General features: G+C 41.1%; 1 protein-coding gene across 3 annotated transcripts in view; it reads left to right on the top strand.

Annotated features, from left to right (window-relative positions):
* The first annotated feature begins 531 nt into the window (after positions 1–531).
* mdga2a (MAM domain containing glycosylphosphatidylinositol anchor 2a) overlaps positions 532–20,501 on the top strand; it is a 908,723-nt gene continuing 888,753 nt past the window's right edge. For all 3 annotated transcript variants that reach the window (XM_072568467.1, XM_072568466.1, XM_072568464.1), the window contains exon 1: positions 532–1,124. In XM_072568467.1, coding sequence (XP_072424568.1) covers positions 1,052–1,124 — 73 coding nt within the window. In that variant the 5' untranslated portion in view covers positions 532–1,051. The remainder of the gene's footprint in view (positions 1,125–20,501) is intronic.

Here is a 20,501-nt window from a genome sequence, read left to right as displayed (position 1 = left end):
GGCCTCGCTCACTCCCACTGTGAGAGAGGGAGTGGGATGGAAGCTGCGCTCTCCCTCTGCTGCTGACGAGCTTCAATCACGCAGTCTGTACGTCTCCGGCTGTGGGCGAGCTCCATGCTCAGCATCGGGGGCACGTACTAAGCAACGTGATTCTCCAGCTCCGCTAAATATCTTACTTTCCCCCATCCCGACCCTCTCTCTCTCTCTCTCCGCCCTCCCCCCGCCCTCCCAGCAGCAGCAGCAGCAGCAGCACCCAGTCTCCAGCCACCACCACCACCCCCCAATCACCTCCAGATTTTCCAGCGAAGGGGCCGGCTGTGGAAGATTGTTCCTCTCTCTCTCTCTCTCTCCTGCGCAGTGACATCTTCACAGCCTTCTTTAAGCCCGGATCGAGCGGTGAAGCAGCGTCTCTCTCTGCACGTCCAGAACTTCTGGTTTCAGTGATTTGGTGTGTGTGTGTGTTAGGCTGTGCGGATCCAGCCCTCTCTCTCTCTCTCTGTGCTTCTAGAGAGGAGGGGCAGACGGGCTACTTGGAGCCGAGTCCACCCCCACCCCCCCCCCCCCCCTCCCACGGAAACAGGTTCCAGCCTGATGTGGAGGTGCTGAAATCCGATAGACACAGGAGTTTGCTGTTTGATTTTTACTGCTGCTGCTGATCTTGGCACAAGGATGGATGTGGCTGAGCGGTGACCGAGAGGCTTTTGTTAATCGTTCTCCAGGGAGCTTGGCGTGAGTTACTTGGACAGCTCTTCTCCCTCCCCCCACCCCCACCCCTTTGGGCAGCAGCAAAAAGCCCCCGTTTTCCCCGGACGGAGCGCTTTCCAATGGTTTTGCTCTCAGCTCTGAGCGGGCTCCCGGAGCCTTGAACCGCCGACGCCGGAGTTTCTATCCTGCCAGCCCGTGCTGCCCAGAGCAGGCGATCAGTGGGAGCTGGTGTGGCCGTCTTCCTGCGCTCGCCCACCCCCGGGACTGGCAGAGGGGGCATCGCTAACGGAGGACCCCCGTACCCAGAGCGAGCTGACAGAACGGATATGTTCACAGCAACGTGAAGATGGATTTTGCTTGTCTGCTGTTGTGGCTACTGACACTCGCACTGGAAAGCGTCTCGGGCCAGGGGGTTTACGGTAAGTTTGCAAATGGAAGCGATTTCCCCCTTTCTGGGGATGGGTACCAAATTGTCCTCCTTTAACTGTAAGCCGGAGGCGTTTTTCTCGACACTTGCAGCAATTTAGCGCCGCGTTGAGCCAGTATGTGAGCCCGTAGCACTGGCCTGAAAGCTCTGTCTGTGTTTTCCCTTCCAGCAGGTAGCATTCCGTTTGATGTGTTGGTTTGCACTGAGTCGCTTCATTGTGGTATATGCAAACACGGATCTTCAAATGGCAAAGTACTGAAACCGCGGCGCTTAATCGCCGGCCCGTTAAAGTGTAGCTCCAATAAAGCGCTTTCAAGGCGGTCAGGGCAGCTGTGGAATATGTACACTCTCTCACTCAGACACACTGGATGGGACCAGGGTTGTGCAGTGGGAACACTTGTATCTGAGGATATATGGAACTGAATTGTGTCCATGCAGATAGAGCGTGTGTGTCTCTGTGTGTGTCTGTCTGTGTGTGTGTGTCTGTCTGTGTGTGTGTCTGTGTGTGTGTGTGTCTCTGTGTGTGTGTCTCTGTGTGTGTGTCTGTCTGTGTGTGTCTGTCTGTGTGTGTGTGTCTGTGTGTGTCTGTCTGTGTGTGTGTCTCTGTGTGTGTGTCTGTCTGTGTGTGTGTCTCTGTGTGTGTGTGTCTGTGTGTGTGTGTATTAGCCACTTGCACCTCATTATCTCCAAGGTGGACTTCAAACTTGAGAATCTGAGCCCCCAAACCGACAGGAGACACCGAGGAGTGCTTACTGTTCAAGGTGCTCTTTTCTGGTCGATTTGCGGGGTTTAAGCGCCAAGTTTCCAAAGTGTGGGACATTTTCTTTTTTGGAAAAAAAGGAGACTGGCACCAAACTAAACGTGCGGGGCAGCGAGACATTCTGATCTCGAGCTTGCTTGAAAAGTGCAATAATCTCAAGCTCCCTCCCTCCCACCGAGAGCGGGTCACTGTTAAACACCAATAACCTCCCCATTATTTACTCCCATCGCACTTTGTGCCAACTGGATCGAGGGACTTTGTGCAAATAAAACCGACATAGATTTTATTTTTGCTAAGAATAGTAAAGGGAAGTAATTTCTTCCCTGGCAGGAAAGCATTGCCAAAGAGAGACAGAGAGGCCTCGGTAACTGCTACATACAGCGATTCATTCTCAAGGAGAGTTGTTGCATTCTTAAACTTTGAAATGAGAAAGATTTGAAAAAGCGATGCCATTTGTTTCATGGAATTTAATTATCTTTAACCCCCCCCTCCCCCAACCCCCCACTCCCACTTCCCATCCCTCCAAACGGAGGCCGTGAAATGGAGGTGTCGCCTTGACAGTCAACATATTGTCTCCTGCTGCAGATCCTGCCTGTCTAATGTTTAACATTAGATAATGTTTAACCCTACACTGGGCAATGGATGCGACAGCGATGGCATCAGCCGGGCTCCAAGTGAGTCGACCACAACCTTGTTTTGGTTTTGATTCCGAAAGCAGGGGGTTAAAAGGAAGGTGGTTCGCCGAGCGGAAATGCGAGTATATTCACCCAAGCCGATTCTGCATGTTAACAATTGCGCGGAACCTGTGCTGAATCGCCAGATGGATGTCGGCGAATTGGTTACAATATAGATGGTTGCAGAGGTCCCATTGTGAAGCGATCAGTGGGCTCGGCGGACTCACCCATTAGTCCCCTGCCCCCCATCCCCTCCACCACCACTCCCACCCCATCCCCTCCACCCCCCGCTCCTCCTCACCACCACCACCACCCCCCCCCCCTCCGAGTTCAATCCCTTGTCAAAATAAAAACTGCCGGGCGCCCTTCCTACCGACAGCGCTGTAAATTTGCTCAATGAGACGGTGGGTTTTAACGTCCGAACCTTCCAGGTTCTGGCCAGTCACCAACTGCTGGCACGCGTGAGTTCAGCAGCGAGCTGTCAGTAGTTATGTTAATTTCACGAGTGAAACTGACAGGCCTGTCCCCTGGTGATCAATCACTATTGCAGGATTCGAGGGGAATCAAATTATTCGTCACACTTGTAAATGTCAGTTTTCTGTTGTGTGCCCGCACCTCACTCCCACCCCATGCAACATAAGTAGCTAAACACACCGTCTTATAATTTTAAAAATAACCTGTGAAATGATTAATAGCGAAGTAATTGGCTGTCTAAGTCCTGCAGGTTTCCCGTAGATCCCCTTGCTTTGTGACTGACTGCCAAAAATGCCCGGATCGGGAGTCGTGAGCACAAGTGATTTGTACAAGAGAGTAGAGTGCTGAACTTGTTTATACAGAGAGAAATATTCAATGTAGAGCAGTTCAGATGTTGGTCCATGTACGGATTATTCTCGATGCAGAAGTGAGAATTGTTTTTGTCAAGGCCAGTGGCTTCTCTACTTGGATCTTAGATCGAATATTTTAAAGCCGAAGGCGGTCAGTTAAAGTGACAATTTCGCATTACTAAAATTATCAGGATCAGAATTTACTGTCAGTGGGCGTTGGTAAACAGATAATTCGGCTACTGTCTGTCCTAAAACAAAGCCAAAACAAAATTTAAATTTATCAGCCATACAACCGGGGCTGTAATTTTTTTGTTTCAGCTCAAGTAACTCACCTATTGGAAATTTGCTATGCTTTTATGGAAATTGACTCTGCCCACAAATTGCATTTACTTAGTGGCAGAATCCTGAAATTGGTCACTGCCTAAACCCCCTGCAAGATCGACAAAGTCAGTCCAGTTGGAAGCGTATATTCCACTAAAATGAGTTACGAATTCAAGCGAGCAACTGGACTGATTGAATCAGGGGCAACCTCATAGTTTTGCTTCTGGATAACTTTTAGAGATGCCCATCCTTCTTTCATCCACCAAAGTGATTCATTTTCAATGATAGTTTACAATATCGCAATATTTCAGTGCAGTTTATGCATTTGTAGTAGGAATACAAAGAATGAGTCCAAACTTTGAATTTTATTTTGCTTTAAAAAGTACAAAGAGAGGAAGAGACAGACATTCATTCCAACTGCTGTAACCCATATTTGACATTCTATTTTTAGTTAACAGCTGGAAGTGGAGGTATTTAAAATAGTTAATTGTACAGGAAAGATGATTGTGATGAATTAACGTAAAATTTCATAAGTAGGACAAAGGCTAAAAGTTCAGAGTAATAAAAGATGAATATAAATGTTTGCATTTCACGAAGTTCTGCACAAACCTGAAGTTGTGGGCGGCACGGTGGCACAGTGGTTAGCACTGCTGCCTCACAGCGCCAGAGACCTGGGTTCAATTCCCGCCTCAGGCGACTGACTGTGTGGAGTTTGCATGTTCTCCCCGTGTCTGCGTGGGTTTCCTCCGGGTGCTCCGGTTTCCTCCCACAGTCCAAAGATGTGCAGGCCAGGCGAATTGGCCATGCTAAATTGCCCGTAGTGTTAGGTAAGGGATAAATATAGATGTAGGGGTGGGTTGCGCTTCGGCGGGGTGGTGTGGACTTGTTGGGCCGAAGGGCCTGTTTCCACACTGTAAGTAATCTAATCTAATCTCTAATCTCTTAAGGTTCAGTAGCAATGACAAAAAAATTCTCACATTTCTTTCTAAACCAATTAGATGCCGTAATAGGAGGAGTTGAAGATTTTTGTGGATTGCCATAAATTACATTGAATTACTGGCCATGACATAGAATTACTACAATCCATTCAGGCTTTTGTGCTCGACATGAACCATCTACACTTCATTATCTATCTCCTTCAGCATACTCTTTGGTTCTTTTTTTCTACTTCTGATGGAAAAGGATGGGCCTAATCTAAAAATTAAAGTTCTAAATTGGAGGAAGACCAATTTGGATGGTATTAGGCAAGAACTTCCAGAAGTTGGTTGGGCCAGGTAATTCGGAGGTAAAGGGATGGCTGGAAAATGGGAAGCATTCAAAAATGAGATAACAAAAGTCTAGAGACAATATGTTCCTGTTAGGGTGAAGGGTAAGGCTGGTAGGTGTAGGGAATGCTGGATGACTAGAAAAATTAGGGTTTTGATCAAGGAAGCAGCAAATGTCAGGTATAGACAGCAGGGATCAAGCGAGTCCCTAGAAAAGTATAAAGGTAGTTATACTTAAAGGGGTAATCAGGAGGGCAAAAAGGTGACATGAGATAGTTTTGGCAAGTAGGGTTAAGGAGGATTCAAAAGGATTGTACAAATACACTAAGGACAAAAGAGTAATAAAGGAGAGAGTAGGTCTCCTTAAATATCAGCAAGGTTGCTTTTTTGAGGAAATGCAGGAGATGAAGGACAGACTGAATGAGTATTTTGCATCAGTGTTTACAATGGAAAAGGTTATGGAAGCTAGAGAACTTGGGGAAATAAATAGCATGATCTTGAAAAGTGTCCAGATTACAGAGGAAGAGGTGCTGGATGTCCTAAAATGCATTTATGCACCTTTATGCATTTTAATCCCCGGGATCTGATCAACTGTAACCTAGAACTTTGTTGGAAGATGGGCAAGTGATTGCTGGGCACCTTGCTGAGATATTTGTATCATTGCTAGCCACAAGTAAGATGCTGGAAGATTGGAGGTTGGCTAATATGGTACCATTCTTTAAGAAAAGTGGTAAGGAAGTGCCAGGGAAAACTGAGGAGCCTGACATCGTTGGTGGGCAAGTTATTGGAGGAGATTCTGAGAGATAGGATTTACATGTATTTGGAAAGACAAGGGCTGATTAGGGATAGTCAGCATGGCTTTGTGCATGGGAAATCATATCTCACTAACATAAATTTTTTGAAGAAATAACAAAGAGGATTGTTTAAGGCAGAGTGGTGGACATGATCTATATGAACTTCAGTAAGGTGTTCGACAAGGTTCGCATGGTCAACTGGTTAACAAGGTTATATCACATGGAATACAGGGAGTACTAGCCAATTAGACCACGAGAACTGGCTCATAGGTTGAAGAACCAGGATAGTGGTGGTGGGTTGCTTTTTGGACTGGAAATTTGTGACTAGTGGTGTGCCACAAGGATCGGTGTTGGGTTCATTATTTTTTGGCTTTTATATAAATAATTTGGATGTGAATATAGGAAGTATGGTTAGTAATTTTGTAGATGACACCGATATTGGTGGTGTAGAGGACAGTGAAAAGCTTTACCTCAGAATACAACAGGATCTTGATCAGATGGGACAATGGACTGAGGAGTGGCAACTGGAGTATAATTTAGATAAATGAGGGGTGCTACATTTTGGAAAGGCAAATCAGGGGAATTTTGCCGAACAAAGAGACCTTAGGTCCTTAAAAGTGGAGTCACAGACAGATAGGATAGTGAAGAAGGGGTTTGGTACGCTTGCCTTTATTTGTCAGTGCAAAGAGTAAAGGTGTTGGGAGATCATGTTGCGGCTGTACAAGGCATTAGTTAGGCCACTTTTGGAATACCGTGTTCAGTTCTGGTCTCTCTGATATGGGAAAGATGTCATGAAACTTGAAAGGGTTCTGAAAATATTTACACGGATGTGCCAGGGTACATGTTTTTGAACTGGAGGGAGAAACTGATTAGGCTGGAGCTGTTTTCAGTGGAACATTGGAGGCTGAGGGATGACCTTATAAAGGTTTATAAAATCACGAGGGGCATGGCTAAGGTGAATAGCCAAGGTCTTTCCCCCAGAATAGGAAGTACAAAATTAAAGCACATAGGTTTAAGGTGAAAGGGGAAAAATTTAAAAGAGACCTTAGGGCAACTAAGGTGGTGCATGTATGGAATGAGCTGCTAGAGGAAGAGGTGGAGGCTGGTACAATTACAATGTTTAAAGGGTATCTGAATGAGTACAAGTGAGAAGGTTTTAAATGGATTTGGGCCAAATGCTGGCATATGGGACTAGATTAATTAAAGATATCTGGTTGGCATGGATGAGTTGGACTGAGAGGTCTGTTTCTGTGCTGTACATCTCTATAACTCTATGATTCAAGGCCCATCTAGCTTGACCTTGATTGTCTCTGTATTATCTGTCACAATAAAAGAGTTTTTCTTCTCATTTATGGGATGTGGGTATTGCTGGCTGGGTCATCACCTGTTGTCCATCCCGAATTGCCCAGAGGCACAGCACTAGATTACTTTTCAAGGTCAGAAAAATTGTGCAGCAGTAGTTATAAACTGAATATGCCATTAAAAACCATTTAACATGGTGTAACTTTTAGAAGGGTTTTTACTGATTAGCTCAGTGATATTTAACTGAACATAACTGAGGGGACTTCAACCCTATGGAAAAGCAGAGAATCACTGACAGTTTTGGATTGCCATATTTAACTGCACTTTTGCAGACTCCAGAAATTATTGTCAATTTCAGTGATGTAATGATGATGAACACCATCATCACTGTCATCAATACTATCACAAAATCCAGACGAATATATGCAATAATTTGAGTAAGTCTGTTTTGCAGAGGTTAGTTGTGGATTTAATTTATCCAAATGTTATTCAGTATCATAAATGGGAAATTCAATTAATTGAACAATTTATTGTTCCTTCATTATATTGAAGCTATTGATGCCATTGAAGCTCCAATATAATCCCTTGTAAATGCCACTATCTATAGAAGGTCGTAGAAATTTCTGTGTAGAAAGACATCATCTCACTCACTGTGATTGTACCCATGAGAGTTCTATATTGAAACTAATCATTCCAACTCCATTTCTACAACTGGATTTCAAGTTATAAATGAACAGAAGAACTTCCATTTATGTAGCTTTATGCAAATCTCATGCCCCATACACTAATTGCAAGGGAAATTATTTGATATCTTTCTGTTGCAGCTTAGCAAAATACAGCCAAAGAGTTTTCACATATCAACATTTTAATGACTACTTAATCTCATTTACTGATTGTTGCTGTTTTGATGGATCAAGTCCATAGGAAGTGAAAGTGAGGGTGAACCTTGATTTTAATGCATCTATGGTAATACAACACTTCATCAGTATTGCAGTGAAGTGTTTACTTAGATTTATGGCTGAAATTTTACAGACCTTGCTTAAAGGCTGGAAGGAGGGAGGCTCCAATAGTACAAAATATAGACAGCATGCCACATACCACCCATCCATCTTTCCTTCCATTGTACAAGCGGGTAGTAGAGGTGTCATGTGGCTCACCCACCTTTGGGCCAGTTGAGGCCCTTAGGTGACCAAATAATAGCCACTTCAGTGCTTTATCCCGCCTCCACCACTAATTTATCTGTGGCATGGGTAGACCCCTACTGAGTGAGCAGGTGTCAGGCAATGAAATGGGGGCTAACTTTCTTTTGGGATCCCTGTGCCCATTTGAGAATCCCCCATTTAGTCCTTCTCCCATTCTCTCAAACCTAGACACTAGCCCCTTATCCTGTTGCTGTGACCTGAAACTAGGCTACACCGATACCCTGTACTTGCAAATTCTGGTCTCCATTATCTCCTTGACTGCTGAAGCCTGGTGCTGCTGGGACTATAAACCTGCCAGCTCATTAGATTGACTGGCAGCTGTCTAAGAAGGGTCTTCTCCCCAAGTGGAATTGGAAGTTTCATCCTTAGATAAATGTCCATCATCCTGCTGAACAATAAATAGCAGCAGGGAAGTCAGCATAGCATTCCCCTATGGTTCTTCAGGTTGGAATGGGGAGGAAGAGAGAAATGAAAGGTGGTTCCCTGTGTTCTGAAAAGTCCTGGTCTATGTAGTTAAGTCTATTTGAACTTCCAACTAACTGATTGAAGTAAGAACACTTCACTGAGCCAGAGCCATTGAAAATATACACTTTTCAGGCATATTAATAAGGACTAGGGTACCATGAATTTGTAATGTTTTATTACAGCAGTATTAAACAGGAGTAAGAGGCAAAATAAATAATAAGAAAAGAATGTGTAAACTTGTAATTTATGTGGAGAGATTAAGAAAAATTAAAAAGAGGAATGAAATAATGTTTTTCCCCTTTAACTGATTTATAATATTTATACATTAAATAAGTAAATGTACCACTGCCCAGAATGACAAAATGATATAGGAGAAGGCTTTTCACCCCATCATATCTGTGTTGGTATATCATGTTTGGTAGATATAGCTGTTTAATTCTATTTTTTAAATATTTTGTCCATTAATTTTTTTAACCAATTCCCTTTTGAATGTTTGTGAATCTAGTTCCTTTCACCTTTTCAAACAATGTATTCCATTTCATAATATTTCAATTTGTAATCGCAAAATAAAAGTTTCCCCATACCACCTCTGTTTACTTTGCCAGTCACTTTTAATTTATACCTCCCTGTTGTTCCTGTCCCTTTACTACTGGAAGCAGTTTCTTTGGATTTACTCATCAGAATCTTGAATGATTTTGCACCTCTTTATCAAGTCTCCTTTCAATTTTCTCAGCTCATATAAACACAACACTCATGTCTCCAGTCTCTCCATGTTCCTGAAATCTTTCATCCCTGGTACCATTTATGTCAATCTCCCTTAACATTCTAGGTAAAAACAATGACTGCTGATGCTGCAAACCAGATTCTGGATTAGTGTTGCTGGAAAAGCACAGCAGTTCACGCAGCATCCGAGGAGCAGTAAAATCGATGTTTCGGGCAAAAGCCCTTCATCAGGAATACAGCCTTAACATTCTTCCTAAAGAGTAGTGCACAGGATTGAACACAATACTCCAATTGAATCCTGACTGGTGTTTTATAAAGGTTTAATATAACTTACCTACTTATGTACTTTGTGACTTTGTTAATAAAGCCAAGGATCCCATCTGTTTTGTAACACACTTCTCATCTGGTCCCAACACATTTGAGGATTTGTCTACTTACACTTTCAGCTCTCGCTTTTCTTGCAGCATGTCAAAAATTGTATTAATTCATTCATAGTGCTTGTTCTTGCTTTTCCTACCAAAATATTATCTGCATTAAATGTAATTTCACATCCATTTGCCTATTTCATCTGTCTATGTCTTTCCAAATGTTTATTACATTTCCAAGTCATCATCTTAAATATCTAAAAATTATGCCTTTAACACCCAATTCCTGGTCATCTATATAAATAAAAAAAGGACAGTGAGCTTACTCCAGTTGCTGGGAAAAAACCACAGTGTAGTTCCTTCCAAAGTGAGAAGCAACTGTTCATTACTACACACTGATTTTTTTGACCCTTGGCCAACTTTGTAACCAAGCTGCCACTGCATCTATTTTGCATTCAGTTCTTGTTTTCACACTGACTGTATTTTATGTTGTCTTACCTGCAATTGTTATTGAGGTAGTGGTATGCAAACACATTGATCAATAATTGGAGTGCAGACACTGTAAACACACTCTTGTAGTTATTCTGGCATCAATGTGGATCGCATACTCAACGAATGAGTTCCAAATTGTATTTCTAATTGATACAGAGTGTTGGCAGTTAAACACATACTATTCAGGTTTTGAATGCATCATCCAAGCTGTGGTTGAAAGCTGCTATTATGTATCACCATAATCTCATGTTCACCTTTTGCGTAAATATTTGATGAAGTAGTTATTCCATTTATCTTGAATGTGGTAGGATACACAAAGAGGAGTAGCATAACCTGCATGGGTTGGCTGAGAAATAAATTTGATGTTCTGATTGGTGGAACCACTCATCAATGGGTTTTTAAATAGCAACAGAAAACACTGAAGATATTCAGCCAGTCTGGCAGCATCTGAAGAGAGAGAAGCAGAATTAATATTTTGAGTCATATTGGATTCAGAATGTTAACTCTATTTCTGTCTTCACAAGTACTGTAAAGTTTAAATGGAACTTCCTGTTTTTATTTCAGCATCCACAGTACTTTGGTTTTTATTTCAGTGATGTTTGTTATGTATTAGTCTGTGGTCAGCAGATTGGTTGCACTACTTTACTCACTGGCAATTGCCTGGTGAGAATTAAAATCCAAATCATCCCCTTATCTTTCTTCCATGCCTATGATGTTCTTACCCAACAAGAATCTAAATCTTGAAAATTCCATTTGTCTGTGCACTCACAACCTCTTGGGAGCAAGGAGACTTCCAGATTTCCATTACTTCGTACAGGGCAAAGCATGCTTTCCAGCTCCATTCTGATCAGCACTAGCTTAAGATTTTATTCTCTTGATCCTCTACTAACAGTTATTCTTTGTTCACTCTACATTACTATTTATTATTTTAAGCAAATCTATTATAGATCACATCTCAACCTTCTAATCTGAGAGAATTCAAAGCCAAATATATGCAATCTGGCCTTGTTTGTTGACTCTTTTAAGTCCTAGTATTATTATGCTACATCATTTACAAGGCCAACATATCTTTACTGAAGTTTAGTGGACAAACCTGAACGCATTGTTACAGATTACTGGAAACACACACACACACACACACAAACACACACACACACACAAACACACACATAGAATATTACAGCGCAGTACAGGTCCTTCAGCCTTTGATGTTGCACTGACCTGTGAAACCAATCTGAACCTCACACTATTCCATTATCATCCATATCATCCATTCAATGACCATTTCAATGCCCTTAAAGTTAGTGAGTCTACGACTGTTGCAGGCAGGGCATTCCACACCCTTACTACTCTCTGAGTAAAGAACCTACCTCTGATATCTGTCCTATTTCTATCACCCCTCAGTTTAAAGCTGTGTCCCCTCGTGATAGCCATCTCCAACCAAGGAAAAGAGTCTTTTACTGTCCGCCCTATCTAATCCTCTGATCATCTTGTATGTCTCTATTAAGTCACCTCTCAACCTTCTCACTCTAACAAAAAAAGCCTCGAGTCCCTCAGGCTTTCCTCATAAGACCTTCCCACCATACTAGGCAGCATCCTAGTAAATCTCCTCTGCACCCGTTCCAATGCTTCCACATCCTTCCTATAATGCAGTAACCAGAACTGTATGCAATACTCTAAGTGCAGCCGCGCCAGAATTTTGTACAGCTGCAACACGACTTCCTGGTTCTGAAACTAAATCCGTCTTCCAACAAAACCTAACACACTGTAAGCCTTCTTAATAACCATATCAACCTGGGTGGCAACTTTCAGAGATCTACGTACATGGACACCAAGATTTTTCTGTTCATCCACACTACCAAGAATCTTATCATTAGTCCAGTACTTTGTATTTCTGTTAATCCATCCAAAGTAAATCACCTCACACTTTTCCACATTAAACTCCATTTGCCACCTCTCAGCCCAGTTCTGCAGCTTATCTATGTCCTTCTGTAACCTGCAACATCCTTCAGCACTGTCCATAACTACACCAACCTTAGTATCATCCACAAATTAACTAACCCATCCTTCTATGCTCTTATCCAGGTCACTTATAAAAATGACAAACAGCAATGGCCCCAAAACAGATCCTTGTGGTACCCCATAGTAACTGAACTCCAGGATAAACACTTTCCATCAACCACCACCCTCTGCCTTCTTTCAGCTAGCCAATTTCTGATCCAAACCATTAAATCTTCCTCAATCCCATGCCTCTGTATTTTCTGCAAGAGCCTACCGTGGGGAACGTTATCAAATCATATACACCACATCAACCACTTTACCTTCATCCACCTGTTTGCTCCCCTTCTCAATGTAATCAATAAGGTTTGTGAGGCACAACCTATCCTTCACAAAACCGTGTTGACTATCCCTAATCAAATTATTTCTTTCAAGATGATTATAAATCCTTTTTATAATCCTTTCCAACACTTTACCCACAACCGAAATAAGGCTTACTGGTCTATAATTACCTGGATTTTCTCAACTCCTTGAATGAGGGGACAACATTTGCTATCCTCCAGTCTTCTGGGAGTATTTCTGTAGATTGGGTGCTGGGTTCTGTTTTAAAAACATGGGTAGTCAGAATGAAGAAAACTTTCAAAGATGCAAGTCTCTGTTTTGGTTGGAATATTTGGAAACCTGGTAAAGTTTCAACATCTTGGCATTTTGATTAGTTTTTAAATCCTGAGAAGCTAAACTATGACCACTAACCAGAATTAGCCTAATTTTTATACAAGCCAATGTTTACCTATATGATCTTCCATTACACACTCTGTGGTTGTGAAGAATTCAATGCCCGTAACATGAAACCTGATGAACTATGAGAATTCATCAAATTCTATCTTTTCTTTGACCATTAGCCAATAAAGGCAATTGTGTTTTCTTTCTCCATTTGCAAATATCATCCCTGTAAGGTTTGTGTTTTGTATTGTGTGAGTGCATTTGTGCTGGGATGAAAAAGGAATAGAGTGCTAATTCTAGATTATAATTTAGTTGTTAACCAATTTTGCCACTTGCTTTTTGCCAATGAGAATTGGTTTATTAAAAAAAAACAGATTATTTTTGAGTGGCTTAAAGAATCCTAGTAAAAGGTTTTGTTTTGTTTCCCTAGCAGGACCAAAAGAGAAATGATTGACCTTTTTGGTGATTAGTGGATTGAAAATACTTTCATGATTGGTGTAATTCATGGTGCATTGGGGCATGATTACCATCACATTTCTCTTGTCTCAGTTGTAACAAGATATAATGTGATAAAGCTTTATCCAACTGAAGCATTTCTTCCTCTGTGTTATATTCTAATCCCCAAAAGCCAACATTCCATCTTCAATAAATTTTTTCACTTGTATACAATTTTGGGTGCATGGACACTTAAATCCCATTGCTCCTCCAAAGTGACTACACTGCCATTCGGTGAATATGCTGAATTTTGACTTTCTTAGCATGAAAGTCACTGACCTCACATCCTCCATTTAATTCCATCTGTCATTGTTTTATACTCTCTCTATATTCATTTTAAATTCTCAGTCATATCAACATAGCTTCTTCAATCAAACTAATGAAAAGTCAACCGAAAACAGGGATCTACCACTCTCTATTCCTTCATCCATAACAATGATATATAGGATGAAAATATGAAGTCAAACTGCATGGACCTAGGAAACATCACTTGCCACGTTGTTTTGATCTAAAAATGAATCCTTGATCTCTATTCATTGTCTCACTTGTCCTTATTTTTGGTTTGCCAATGTGTATCATGATGTCACATCTAATTTTGTGATTTTAGTCATTTTTACTAATAGCCTTTTGCATCCAGTCTTATCAAATATCTTCTGGAAGTCCATTTAGATAATATCAGCAAATACTTACACAAAAATGAAACACTGCAGACGCAAGGTCATCAGCTCTGATAAAATTGGAAGAGAATGGGTTCATGATAGTTACATGCCTGTTTTTTGGATTTTTGTACTTTAACTTTTAATATAATCCTAACCACCCATCTGTGGAGTTTAGATTTAGATTCTTATGTGTTGGATTTTCTCTATATCATGAAGATTCCATAGAGACATGGCGTATGGGACCTGGATACTCAAATTGAACAGGGTCATTTCAAATGAATTCAGCATTCAAATAGATCCTTTTTGGCTGATCCATGGGCATTAGCCTGTGATATGGTCATCACAAAGTGGTGGAGGAAACAAAAATGTTCTTGAAGGTCAGATAAGGTTTGTTTAATGGTCAAGATGTTCGCAAATAAGGACACTTCAGCCAGAGCTCCTCTGCTTCGCCTGTTCTTTTGTCTTGTTATCTTTTTCTTACCTCTTTTCTAAAGTGTTTTTTAAAAAAACTTTTAACTTAAACTTCCTTCAAGGGGACTGAAGGAGGCAACTGCCAGACCAGAGGCTGTCGCAGGGAGACGAGTCCAGACCAGAGGCCAGCATGAGTGTCAACAAGGGGCGTATAATTACTGCATTATTAATTATTGCATTTATTTCCTTTAATTCTCTGGGATGAAAATCATCAATCACTTGAGATACTTTTATCTTAAATCCCATTTATATTTTCATTTTTAACAAATGTGAAACGCACTGTTCCTCTCCTTAATTCATTACTATTTTACTATTTGGTAGTGTGTCCATTTCCTCCACAATGAAGATGGAGACAGAGTATATCTTAGGATTCCACAGGAGGTTTCAAAAGAGAGTTCAATATATATTTGAAAGTGATGAATTTAGAGGGCTATGGAAATAAGGATGGAGAATAGGACTAGTTGGGTAGGTCCATTAGGAGTCAGTACAGAAACAATGGGTTGAATGTTTTTCTTCTATAAAATTCTATGATTCTATGGTTAACAGACTTAAGGGAACTGCAGCGAATTTGCTATTGTATGATTTTAAATCTGATAATAACCATAGCTATTAATTTTGTTCTGTCAATCATACAGCCATCTATCCTATCTGCTCATGTCCTTGTTGCTCTAACTAGGAGGATTTGAATCTTTCCAAAACACAATTCAGTTGCCAGACATAATAAAAATCATGGACATTTCATTCATGTTGTCAATATGGCATCATGGCTAAAATAAAGTTTGAGGATTCTGGAGATCTGAAATAAAAAGAGAAAGTTCTGGAGAAACTCAACATGTCTAGCAGCATCTGTGGGCACAGACAGAGTTTACATTTTGAATACAAAGTTGCAAACATATAGGACTTGAAATGTAAAGTCTTTTTTTTTGGCACTGATGTTGTCAGACCTGCTGGGTTTTACAGTGCTTTCTGTTCTTATTGCATTATGGCTATTCATGTTTTTTGTTGATGAGAAATCACTGGTAATTGGTTCCTTTAGAATCAAGGTCTTTTAACAGTTTGAGTGATCATGGGCTTCAAATATACTTTTGCTGTTGCTCTGAAATCTTTAATAGACTCAGGTTTTATTTGTTCCAAGTAAGATTCTGTATACACTTTGTGTTTCGGGTGATGACAAAACTGATCTGACAATTTTAAAGAATGTTTTAGATTTTAGAGGTAATTTTTGAGAATTGACAATTGCTTAACACAGAAGACAGTCAGGACTTATAGGTCATTCTTCCTCTTCTTTAACCTCATCCTCTGCCTTGGGACCATCCCACCACACAGCATCAATATCAACTTCACTAGTTTCCAAATCTCCCTTTGCCCCACCTCATCCCAGATCCAACCCTCCGATGCAGCATCACCCTCTTGACCTGTCCTACCTGTCCATCTTCCTTCCTATCTATTCGCTCCATCCTCCCCACCAACCTATCAGAATCATCCCCAATGTGCATCTTCTATTGCCCCTTCTATTGCCTTCCCAGCTACCTTCACCCAGCCCCACCCCCACCCTACTATTTATATTTCAGCCCCCTTCTTCCCCCCACCCTTCCCCGCATTCCTGATGAAGAGTTAATGCCCAACATGTTGACTGCCTGACTTGCTGTGCTTTTCCAACATCACGCTTTTCGACTCTGACTCTCCAGAATCTGCAGCCCTCACTTTCTCCTAGTCCCTGCAACTGTATAAAGTCTTTTAACAAACATCTTTTCTAATCCTACCAATGTGAATGGTACCAACATAGATGATGGCTAATGGATTCCTCCTCTTTCTCCAAGTTGCTCTTTAGCCCTGAAGAAATGTCTTTAACACTGGCACAGGTAGTCAACACAACTTTGGGATTCCCACTTACAACTGAAGAGTACAATATCTATCCCTCTGATTTTGCTGTCCCCTACCACAACTACGTTCCCAATTCCTTTCCCTACTTAAATGTGCACAAGATTATATTGAGGGGGGAGAGGTTGACAGGGTAAATGCAAAGATGTTGTTTTCCATATTGAGAGAGTCTAGGTACAGAGGGCAGTCTAGGAACAGAGGGCTTATTCTCATAATAAGGGGCCACATGTTTTAGACAGGAATGAGAAGGAATTTTTCTCTCAGGATGGCTAGACTGTGGAATTCACAACTGCAGAGGGCCATTGAAGTTGAGTTATTATGTATATTCAACGCTGAGATAGACATATTTTTCATCTATAAGAGAATCAAGCATTATGAGGAAAAGGCAAGAAAATGAATTTAAACATGATCAGATCTGCCAAGTTTGTATTGAATGTTGAAGTAGGGTTAGGGGTCAAATGGCCTACTTTTGCATTTGTCTTATGGTCTTATTCTACTTGTGTGGATATCTCAGTCATTTGATTTGCAGATTCTGAAGTCAATGGTTTTCAACTGAAGAAAATGAAAGATGGAATGGTGTGGATGATTGTGGCTTATGATTGCCTTTGAATTGAATGAGTTAGAATTCCAAAATTTGAATTGACTAATAGTTCTTTGTTTTTGCTATGGTTATTATTTGGTCAACCAGGAAGGGAATGCTTATGTTTGGGGGTTCACCGAAATGGAGAGGCTGAGCTTTAGACTCAGTGTTCAAGGTGTAATCATTGTTGGCTTCCATCACACTGGAAATATAGAAAGGACATGAAATTACTGTGCCCGTACCTAGACTGGGTGGGGTAAATTACTTATTTGGAGTGAAAAAGGTTTTTGATCTTCATCCTGCACTGCTGGCCATTCCTCCAGCATGCTGAGCTAGGTAGAAGCCTTGGAGCAGATTGGCAGGATCTGCTGCCCTCGTCAGAATGATGATGGTCATTCTGAAGGTGATGATGTTCCCACACCTCTCCCGCCCATGTCCTTCTAGTTACTGAGGTCACAGGTTTGAAAACAAAATCATAAATTGCTGGAAAAGTTCAGCAGGTCTGGCAGCATCTGTGGAGATAAATCAGAGTTAATGTTTCAGGTAGAGTGACCCTTCCTCAGAGCAGGTTTGGAAGTTGATATTAAAGAAGCTGTGACAAATTGACCAAGTGTATCTTGCAGCTAGAGTGCACTGTAGGTACATGCAGCAAATATGGAGAGGATAGATATTTACAGTTGGCCACTTAACAAATAACCTAGTATAGAGATGTCTAGTTGAGCTGCTCACAAGGTCATGCAGCAGTAATATGCATGACATTTGTGTGGAGAGCCCACTTGTGCTTTCTAGTTAATGACAATCCACAAGATGTTGGTAAACACCATTATTATTTCCATTTGTGGTCATCAAGTGTACAGTTAACAACAATATTCAAATATTATCCAAATCATGACATGAAAACACAAATTAGTAGGAAGAATAGGCCACTCAGTCCATCAATCCTGTTCAATATGATCGTCGTTGATCTAATTACTCTATCTTCTTGCCTAATCCTGATAATCAATATACACCTCACCTTGTCCTTCCTTACCATAAATATAAACACTTCTGTCTTAAAAATACTTTAAAAGATTCTGCTTTCAGTGCTACTTGAGAAAGAATGTTCCAAAGACTCTCAATTTCTCTTATCTCTTATGGGCAATCTCTTAATTTAAAATGACACCCAGTTCTAGGTTCTTTCGGAAGAGGAAACCTCATCTTCCGGGTCCACCCAGTCTGTGTGCTGTGGAGACATCAAGACAGGGAGCCAGTTTTTCCTGCTTTGAGCAAGGCAAGAGATAGAATATCATGGAAGTGGATGCAAGAGCAGTTATTGGTCATGTCAGAGCAGAAGTGGTAGTCATGTGTGCTCAGTAAGTGAGTAGGAATTGTAGAGGGCAGGAAAGGCTAGTAGCTTTGGAGAATGATGTGGATGTGAGCGCTTGAATGGATGAGGTGCATGGGATATTGTGGGTCTCCGTCCAGAAGCCTTGGTGAGATTTCTGTGCAGTGAAAGAGTGAGAGTGTGAGTGTCAGTTATCAGAAAGAAAATGATGGCACTTCCTCTTGCAGAGTGCAGAAGATCTTTGACCTTCTTGTGGCTTTGGTGTATGACAGTTTTGATATTGAACACAACACTGACTTGTAATGTAATCTCTGCCCTTGCTGTTTGGTGGCTTGGCCTCCTTTGCAGGAGCAGGAATATCAATCCCCTCCATCACCCATTCCAGCAACTCAAGATCCCTGTCCTGGAAGCATACCTTTCTTCTGTGACATTTCATGGTTGAATGCTGCTGTTTAAATATGACACCAGAGTTGGGTATGCCAGAGTTGGGTATGTCAGAGTTGGATTCCGCCTCTGTTACCATGTGATTTCGTGAGAATTGCGCCGAAGAGCTTCATATGATAATGAACGAGGTGAAAATAATGTTGAGATTATGTTAGTAAATTCACACAGGCAGACTGAAAACGGTGGCTTACGCATTAGCATTGCTACCTCACAGTGCCAAGGACCTGGGTTTGATTCCAGACTTGGGTGACATCTGTGTGGAGTTTGCACATTCTCCCAGTGTCTGTGTGGGTTTCCTCCAGGTGCTCCAGTTTCCTCCCACAATCCAAAGATGTGCAGGTCAGGTCAATTGGCTATGCTAAATTGCCCATAGTATTCAGGGACGTGTAATTTAGGTGTATTCGTCAGGGGTAAATGCAGAGTAATAGGGCAGGGGAATGGGTCTGGGTGGGTTATTCTTTGGAGGGTTGCTGTGGACTTGTGGGAGAATTCAGCATGATGAGTTGGTCGGGCTTTTCTTGGTCACTTATCTTTTACAGTCTGAAATAATGGAACATTTCATTTTTACAACTGAAGCGTATTGCAGTTGCTCAAGTGAGAATTCAAGCTAGATATTTTTATAATAGACCATTAAAGCTTCAGTTCCATTTTATAATTTGCCCTACCTCAGTTCAATGAACAGACCATAGCAGAGGATGGCCAGTAAGATCTCCCAAATGCCTCATTTGGAAGATGCTGATTGATGGATATATTGATTTCAAACCTGACCTTACCAATTCTTCTGGAATGAACATTTGCCATTATTTTACGGGGAAAGTCATCAGAGATTACTCATACACATTATCACACTGACCAGATTGAGAACGATGCATTGTACCTTTTGTGTTTGCTGAGAGTATGGTAATAATCTCATCCTTTTTCTTCCAAAAGTAAGCCCTTATCGCAATGCTTTTAATAAAAAGGGATAACCAACTTTTGCACAAGTCAATGAGCCATAGTGATAGTGAAATGTTACATAAATACATGCATCGCTTATTATGCATAGCTTGTTGCTACACATTGAGCTAAAAAAAATTCAAGTGAAATTAGCTTTACAGTGTGTTTGGGCTGAGATATAGCAGTCTCACTGAAATAATAAGCTTGATAATCAATGACATTTCAGTATTAAAATTCATTCTTTTAATCATGGGGTAACCAGGGTAAAATATGCAAAATAATTTACTTAAAATGAAACCCTTTTTTGTTTCCCAGCGAAATAAACTAATTTCAAAGCCTGCTGCATTGTTAGTTTGTAGATTTGGATGGTGATAAGCAGTGGATTGCAAAACTAAAGAAACAATTTATGTAAATACACAATGAATAATTTATGTAAATAATCTGAATAGTAACAACAATTATGTTATGGAATCTGTAGTCCAGAAATCTGGACTGATGATTCAGAGATGTGAGTTCAAGTGTCACCATAGCAGTAAGAGAACTTAAATTCAGTTAATTAAATAAATGCAAAATAAAAAGGTAGTATCAGTAATGGTGGTCATGTAACCTCAGATTGCTATTTAGGGCAGCATGGTGGCTCAGTGGTTAGCACTGCTGCCTCACAGCGCCAG

The sequence above is a fragment of the Chiloscyllium punctatum genome, chromosome 4 (assembly GCF_047496795.1).
Source record: "Chiloscyllium punctatum isolate Juve2018m chromosome 4, sChiPun1.3, whole genome shotgun sequence".
Lineage (NCBI taxonomy): Eukaryota > Metazoa > Chordata > Chondrichthyes > Orectolobiformes > Hemiscylliidae > Chiloscyllium > Chiloscyllium punctatum.
Note: the sequence above shows the minus strand (reverse complement) of the source record. Positions and strands in the feature narration are given on the sequence as shown.